This window comes from Peromyscus eremicus, chromosome 2, assembly GCF_949786415.1.
Source record: "Peromyscus eremicus chromosome 2, PerEre_H2_v1, whole genome shotgun sequence".
NCBI lineage: Eukaryota > Metazoa > Chordata > Mammalia > Rodentia > Cricetidae > Peromyscus > Peromyscus eremicus.
The window spans coordinates 62,386,201-62,395,169 of NC_081417.1; the positions used below are offsets into that span (position 1 = coordinate 62,386,201).

The 8,969-nt window shown below is 38.9% G+C and overlaps 1 protein-coding gene across 1 annotated transcript in view; it reads right to left on the reverse strand.

Annotated features, from left to right (window-relative positions):
* The window catches only part of Kif24 (kinesin family member 24), a 42,958-nt gene extending 35,810 nt beyond the window's left edge, over window positions 1-7,148 (reverse strand). The window contains exons 1-2 of the mRNA XM_059254138.1: window positions 6,522-7,148; window positions 2,397-2,580 (exon numbers count right to left, since the gene is read on the reverse strand). Coding sequence (XP_059110121.1) covers window positions 2,397-2,580; window positions 6,522-7,132 — 795 coding nt within the window. The 5' untranslated portion in view covers window positions 7,133-7,148. The remainder of the gene's footprint in view (window positions 1-2,396; window positions 2,581-6,521) is intronic.
* Between the last annotated feature and the right edge of the window lie 1,821 nt (window positions 7,149-8,969).

Sequence of the window (8,969 nt, forward strand, 5' to 3'; positions counted from 1 at the left end):
CCTCACAACTAATTGGTCATTTAGACTATCTTCAAAGTAAGTATCTCCCACTGAAACCTAATAGACTGTGCATTGATCAACAATCGATGAAGCTGTTAAAATGATTGGGTTGGCTGTATAGTGGCCTAGTAATTTATTGCCCATAGAAAGACTATTGGATTACTCTAAATGTCACTGTGAAACTCAATTTTTGGAAGAACAATGCAAATTTGAAAGAAGGGTTATTTTCAACAATTTAACTTCAGTGCTAAAGAATTTACTGCAATAGAATAATATCCCAGCTGACTAAGGTGAATTGCTAGCACATCCCATTAATCACCACATTTTTTCTTGTTACCAGTCACTGGGTTTTGCAAGAGAACAAGAGAACCAACATTCAATATGAATGTTTATGGAGGCAGACTCTTTTAAGAAGGCAATTCATAGTAACAGAAACTCCAAGTTCCAAAATCCTGTCTGTGTGTATGCACAGGTGTACACATCTATGCTACACATGGAAAGGCCAGAGATTGATATTGGAGTCTGTCACTCCGAATCCAATTTTTTGAACAGGATATTTCACTAAACCTGAGGTTCATCAATTAACTAGACCAGCCAGAAAGCCGATCTCTTGTTTCCATCTCCCAGAGCTGGGGTTACAGCTATCTGCTACAATGCCCAACTTCTTATGTGGGCGCTCGGGGTCTGAACTCGGCTCCTTACACTTGTGCAGCCAGTACTGACCACTGAGCCATTTCCTTAGCCCCTAAGATTCCAAAATCTTAACATACTATAGATTGTATAACTTTCTCTCATTTCTGGCGTTCGTTGCTTCTCTGAGAATTGGTGCAAGGGTACCTGCTAGCTTAGAATAAGTTCTTTTCAACACCAAACTTTTTTTAATAGACACTTTGAAATTTTTTACATGTCTCAACAGTACTTTATTAAACTCTTACATGTTAAATGTGAAAACATATCCCTAACAACGTATTATCCATAATTAAATACAAGACTCATACTCAAGAGCTGGACATAATGGTACTTGCTGTAACAGCACTCAGGATGCTCCATCAGAAAAATCATGAGTCCAGGGCTAGCTGGAGCTATACAGCAAGTTTCAGGCCAGCCTGGACTACAGAGTCAACCCTGCCCTCAACAAAACTCTCACTCAGCAGAGCGATAAGTTGACATTGCACGCTGAGCATGGAAAGCACATGCCTGTAATCCCAGTACACAGGAGACAGAGGCAGGAGGACAACTGCAAGTTCAAGTCTTGACTGGTGTACCTAGCAAATTCAAGGCCAACCAGGGCTGCAGAGTGAGATTTCGTTTAAAAAACAAACAAGAGCTCAGTTGACACATGCCTTTATGCCCAGCACTGGGGAGGAAGAGGCAGGCAGCTCGTTGTGAGTTAAGGCCATCCTGGGCTACATAGCAAGTTCCAGGACAGCCAGGACTACATAGTGAGATCCTGCTAAAAAACAAAGAACAAAAGAAAAAAGAAAAAGAAAAGAAAGAAACCCAAAAAACAGCTGGGCAGTGCTGGCACACACTTTTATCCCAGTACTCAGGAGGTAGAGGAAGGTGGATCTCTGAGTTCAAGGCCAGCCTGATCTACAGAGCAAGTTCCAGGACAGCCTGGCTGTTACACAGAAAAACCCTGCCTCGAAAACAAAATAAAACAAAACAAAAAGAAATCAAAAAGTTCACATTGCATGATGCAGGGGAAAAAGGAAGCCAAGTTTGTGACCATCACTCTCTGCAACTGGTCATCAACAATTACTTATTTAAACTCTTTATTCTCTCATTCCTATGCTTGATTTTACTAAATATGTATAATTAAACTCACATAAATGGGCTGGAGAGATGGCTCAGTGGCTAAGAGCACTGGCTGCTCTTCCAGAGGACCTGGGTTCAATTCCCAGCATCCACATGGCAGCTCGCAACTGTCTGTAACCTCAGTTTCAGAGGATCCAACACCCTCACAAGGACATATATGTAGGCAAAACACCAATGCTCATTAAAAATATATATAAAGAGAAAAAATAACACAAACATGCTAAGTGAATATATGGTAGAGCTTCATTGCATAATGCAGGAATTATGGTTTTCCAACTATGTATATCATAATTGCACTACATTTTTAAAGACTGCAGGCCTAAAGTATCAATAATTCAGAATAGAAATCAAGAACTAGGCACAGTGGCACAGGCCACTAATCCCAGCATTTGGGAAGTAGAGGCACCCGGATCTCTTTGAGTTCTAGCTGAGGTAAGATCCTGTCTCCAAATAAACAAACATTGAAAAATCAATACCTGAACCAGAAACTGAATTTTAGAACAATCATTTAAACATGAAGCAGAAAACTGATATTCTTGATAATATTAGGTTAAAACACAGTAAGTAAAAGATCTTACCTGAAGAATATATTGTGTGAGGTCAACTGCTTCTTTTTTTTCATGTACAAGCAGAGTTTCTTTATCTTCTACAGTAATAATGTTAACTTCTCCACGACGTATTTCCCTTACACCTAACGGCCGTTTTCGAACACAAACTCTGATTTTCTCCATTTCAGTCCAAGGATTCTCTGAGGTGATCTGTCTGATATATGTTTACAAATCAACTTTAATTTTTAACAGGATTCAATTACTTAAATAGTCAAAGTATCAGCACATTTTGAGTATATTTAATGTAATTATTTTGGGGTTTTTGGTTGGTTGGTTGGATTGTTGGTTTTATTTTTAAGACAGGGTTTCACTTAGTAGCTCAAGCTGGTCTAGAACTTGCTATGTAGCCCAGGCTGGCCTGAACTTTCTTCCCTAGCCTCCCAAGTGCTGGGACTACAGGTGTGTACCATCAAACCCAAGTTTTGAGACAGGGTCTTGCTATGGTAGTGCAGGCTAGCTTGGAGCTCCTGTTTCTCTTGCCCTCACCTCCTGTGTGCTGGGATTATAGGCCTATACCACCATGCCAAGCTCACTTAAACAATCCCATATTAAATGTCAGCAAAGAGGAAGTTTTTACTGGCAAACCTCTGGTTTTCATCTCTGACCAACACCATCTCACTCTTTGTCCTACCCCCCCTACAAAAAAAAAAAAAAAGAAAGAAAGAAAGAAAGAAAAGAAAAAGAAAAAAGAAAGAAACAGGCTAGTAACCAAACTCTCAGTTAGCTCTAAGACTCGTGTGTTTGGCTTCTAAGCATGGTCTCCTAGTGCTCTTTGTGCCCCCAAACTCCAGTTGGTCATTCATCAAAATCTATCCGTATGCTGCTACTAAGACTCCAAGGCCTTCCCAAATCTTGCACACTTAACATTTTACTTGTCCATTAATCTAAATTCTTTTTTGGTGTGTGTGTCTGTGTGTGTGTGTGTGTGTGCGTGTGTGTGTGTGTGTGTGTGTGTGTGTGACACAACAGCTCTTAGAAAGCAGCAGCTGTGATCCCAGGCAGATGCCCCCAGACTTTATCTGATGTTTGTCCGATGCTGGGAAGCCAATCCAAGGTTTTGTGTACGCTAAGAAAGCGCTCTACCAACTGAAAGACATCCCCAGACCTTCTATCCTTTCTTTTTTTTAATCCTACTGGTTTACTAAGTGTTTCAAATTAGTTGGTGGGTTTCAATGCACTTTTCCTCCTATTCCTCATAGATATACTCAGCCTCTCCCTGTTCCTGCTCCTTTTTCTTTCTTTTCTTTCTTTCTTTCTTTCTTTCTTTCCTTCCTTCCTTCCTTCCTTCCTTCCTTCCTTCCTTCCTTCCTTCCTTCCTTTCTTTCTTTCTGTGTGTGGAAGAGGCCAGGGGACATCCTTAGGTGTCGTTTCTCCTCAGGATCTGTCCGCCTTGTTTTCTGAGACAGAATTTTTCACTAGGGCAAGCATCAGGGATGCACCTGTCTCTATGCCTCAGTGCTGGGATTACAAGCGTGAATCACCACACTGGCTTTAACATGTGTGCTGGGGATCGAACTTGTCCTTACGTTTGCATGGCACGCATCTTATCAACTGAGCTATCTTCCCAGGCCCCTGACCTCTTTTTTTGCCCCACTCTGATATGAACTCATTCATTAGAATATAACTTCTCAGAACATCTTTATGACTGTTTTTTTAGGTCCTGTCCACTACTACCTCAATCTCCTATTCAATACATTCTTTCAGCTGGTTTCAACACCCAGCATCTGAAGGACTACTCCTTGAGTCAGGGATACAAAACTAATGAGGTTTATTTGCTGAGCCTCATGTGGTATACATATCTAAGAACTATCCACTTACACAGAAACTTCTCTAAAACTAGGTTGTAAGAAAACAAGATCCATTTTCCCTCTTATTTTATTTTCATAAAAATCTTATTTTCATAAGGTTTTTGAAAACAAGTTTTTTTTTTTTTTAAAATCAGGATTAATAGTTTTGGTCTATGTAAAGGAATGCATTAGCAAAACAAATTGTTCCCTTCATTACACTTTAAAATTTATTTGATAGTCCCTTACAAAAACTTGGAAAATAGATTTTACAAAAAATCTAATACAAAATTATATAGTGATATAATTGCTTCATATAAATTCTGATTTTCTGAGCCTTCCAACTGGCTGGAAAATTATTTTTTTTTTGCCAGGATCTAAATTAGTTTTTACAACAAACAAACAAAATTTCCAATAAATCATAGTGCATGATTTTAAGACATCTTAAAGCACGTTTTATTATTTTAATTAAAATATGAGACTAATACATCATTTGAGGCCTGACATTTGATGATGAGCATATGGGGATTTATTTTATCTTCTTTTGCATATATGCTTAATTTTTCACAAGAAAAAGGAAACTATTTTAACCTATTATTTTGGAATCTACTTTTTGGTTTCATATTATCTGTTCCTTTATAAAATCTACTTTTTTGTTTTATGTTTTACTCTAATCCACTATTTTAACAGGGTTTTGGGTCAAAATCTCCAGACATTTAGCATTAATAACCTAATCATAGGAATCTAATCAAAGAGGACAGAAAATGCTTAGTCCTTTTTATTTTTGTTAGGCTTGGAGACAAGTTCTCGCAATGTGGCCTGAACATCCACAGTGCTAGGATTGCACATTACCACTAGGCCCAGCCAGTCATTTTTTAGAGTTGTGAGAGGATTCCAGGATGAGTCACATGGACAAAAAGCTTGTGGTTTGTGGTTTTTAAGTTCAAAAGGCAAAAAGGAAAGTGTGCTCTTTTCCTAGTGGGTATCTCTTGGTTCATTTGTTTTGGAGATAGGGTCTTTCTATGTGGCCAAGGCTGGCTGGAGCTCCTCAGCCTCTTGTCTGTCTTGTGAGTGCTGCCTTGCTGGGGTGCCCCATCATGCCTGGCACAAATGGTTATGTCTGTCATCTCTTACCTAACATCTAAGAGCCTCCAGATAACTTAATTATCTTCATACCTAGAGTCAGACATCACAGCTATTACTTAATATTTGTAAGGTAAATATAACGGCAATATTTACACTGAAATATACATTCTAAGTCATGATGTGTTAAGCAGTGGAAAGCAGTATTTTTATAAATAATTCTAATTTATATTTTCCTGTGTTCAATAAAAGACTAAAATAGTTTTTAAAAAGTTCACTCTTTCACCTTTCATATTTACAATCTATAGTTAAAGAAGAAAATAGCACTAAATCCTCTGTGCTCTGCTAGAACAAGAATTTCAAATTATATAGTACTTTCACCTATAAAACTAAGTCACCTTGGAGTGGGAGAGATGGCGCAGTGGTTAAGAGCACTGGCTGCTCTATCAGAGGACCCAGGTTCAATTCCCTGCACCCACATGTGGCTCAGGAGTTATTCGCCTGTAACTTCACACCCAGAGTATTTGACATGCTCTTCTGGCCTGCACGGTACCAGACACACATGTGGTGCAGAGTCATGCATGTAGGCAAAACATTCACACACATAAAATTTTAAAAACCTAAATCAACTAGTTTGGGAGAATAAAAAAGTACTCTGGTACTTTAGCCACTATAAGACCAGAGGTAAATACTTAATCTTGCCACAGGAGGTGGTGGTGCATGTCTTAATCCTAGCACTCAAAGCAGAGACAGGAAATCTTGGTGAGTTCGAGGCCAGCCTGGTCTACAGAGTGAGTTCCAGGACAGCCAGGGCTACACAGAGAAACCCTGTCTCAAAAACAAACAAACAAATCATGTGAATTGTGTGATTTTTTTTTTCCATTGTAGAAGGCCAGTTAACTACTTTGCTTTCGTGAATATACTAGGTTTATCATGTTACACTACAGTAAGTAACAAAATAGGTCTGCTAGAGGACGGACAACAGACCCTAGTAAGTAGCAGCTGTTTGTTTGATGTACATGAACAATATCAGCTTTTTGCTATCTGGAAAGTTCCAGTTCCTCATTATTCTGTCTCTACCCATTTACTTAAATTATTAATGCAAAACTTGTTCACTATCATTCATATGTTACAGTCATTTACTAGGAACAGAGTACTTTGCACTTCTCTAGTCACGAAGGAGAGATTTGTCTTTGCCTCTCCCAAAAATGTAAAAATAAATTATTACCTGCCACAAGAATGCGGGATTCCATAGTTATAGCCCGAAACATGAGAGACTCTTTGAATGACAGGAATATCACTATTTCCTAGTTTTGGAGAGAAGTAATTTGATGAAAAGAACGGAATGCTGGTTTCTGTTTGCATGTAAACACCAGCAGCAGAGGCATTCAGGGCTCTTATTTTTGTCTGGTCCCGGGACTCGTCGGGTAGCATGGGTCCCAGCACGTTCAGGTAAGTGGCCTGCTCCTCTACAGACAAGTCTGATAAGTCACATATTTCACTGCTGGCCGTTCTGGCTTTGCTATCAGCAGGAGAATCAAAATGCAGTTGTCTCCGGGGGCCAGATCTGAATTCCCGAGGCTTGGTGTACAGGTTGCTTGTCTGAAGAGGATGCTCTGGGCTACTGAGGGCTTTATCTTCCTCCTGCATAATCTTAATGATTTTGATAAGTTGGAAAAGACGTTTGCGGTCGTTCATGTCATGGACTCCCAATCTGGAGTAGTCCTTCATTGTAACCTTTGCTAATTCATCTATTTTCTGGAGGCCAAGTGCAGTAAAATGAGGATAATACTGTGCAAGTTCAGCTTCACAAAGACATTCATATAACCAGGACGCCATTTTTGTGACTAGATTTATATGAACTCTGAAGAAAAAGAGAAAAAGAAGTCATCTATATAAAGTAAACAGAATATATTCCTTTACAAATTAAAACGTAGACAAATATGCAGGAAAATGTTTATCATCCCAAGTTTCCTAGGTATGTTTCTTCTGAAATGATTAATTAAACAGCAGAGTTTATAAGCAAAGCTGTTTTATATATAGCATATGAAGTTATAATTTGTTCATCTGTTTAACAATGTTTCCTAATCATATATTTAAGTAAATATGTGGACACAGACATAACATAAACAACTTACTTATTGCTTGGGAGTTCCTTCTAACTTTGCAGTGTCTGCTTTGAATGCAGGTAACACACTGCTGAAATCTTGTTCTCAACCACTGATTGGAGCAGGACTAATTTTAGATGTTCAACTCAATGTCAAGGCATGTTGCACAACTGTTTCCTATGATTAATGAGCAAGGCTAAGAAGTCATTCAGAATAGAAAGCAGAATAAAGTAGCGACCACAAGGATAATGAGCTAACACAGCTCAGAGAAAACTGCATTTTTATCTGCTGTGTATTGGTAAGTTAGATAGAAGTGAAAACAACCAATTCAGAATCAACTCATTCAGTATTTCACATAATTCTAAAAGGTAGTCACAAATGTCTACATGAACAGAATATCAATCAAATAATTTTCCTAGGAAATTAATACTACAGTCACAACTTTGAATGACTACACAATAAAACACTTAAAAATCCAGAAATTTAATTAAACACTAACAGGTGAAGTAGTAATAATACAAAATCTTTGTCTATTATAAATCAGAATTCTGAGTAGTTCTCTATTATTCCTGTTAATCAAGCTCAAGTTCCTAAGATTAAAAATAACTTTAAATTGCTTTTAAAACATGTAATCAATATTTTAAATGTGAGCGTACATGTGGGTGTGCGTACACACGACTGCAGGGTCAGAAAAGGGTGTTGGATCCCCTGGTGATGGAGTGATACAGTTGGAAAAGGAGTCCTCCTTTTCAAATAGTACAAACTGTTAGCCACTGACCTGTCTCCTCAGCCTCTGTTTTGGTCGTTTTGGAGAGGAGTTTCTCTGGGTAGCCTTAGCCATCCTGGAACTCTCTGTAGACCAAGCTGGCCTCGAACTCACAGAGATCCACCTGCCTCTGCCTCTCGTGTGCTAGGATTAAAGGCAGCCACCATCCAGCCTGGTTTTTTTGTTTGTTTCTGTATAGCCAGTATACCCGAGGCTGGTCTGGAGTTTACTACAGTCCAGGTTGGCCTCAGACTTGTGGTAATCCTCTTGCCTTGGCCTCCCAATCTCAGGATTACAAACATGCCTAGCTTTTTTAAAAATTGTAAATTATTATTTATTTTATATGTGTGAGCGTTTTCTCTGTATGCATGTCTGTGCACCACCTGTGGGCCTAGTGTCCACCAAGGCCAGAAGAGGGCAATGGATCCCTTGGGACTAAAAGTTACAGACTGGAGTTGTGAGCTGCCAGGTGGGTCTTGGAATTGAACCCAAGTCCTTAGCAAGAGTGGCCAGTGCTCTTCACTGTGGGCCATCTCTCCAGCCCCTCATACTTTCTTTTTCAAAATGGTTTGATACTTCAGAGTTTTCAAAACTCAATTAATTATTGAAAAGTTGCTTTCATTTTAATTGATTTTTGTCCTTTCTCAGAGAAACAGTATGTGTATGTGTGCGCGAGCATTAAGGACAGCATAACAAGGACAACCAAGGAGCTCCAAATAACTAAATTTGGAGAAAATACTATTTAGGCAAAACAAAAGACCAAAGGGTCCAAGTAACATATCCTAAACTGACTCTGATATCG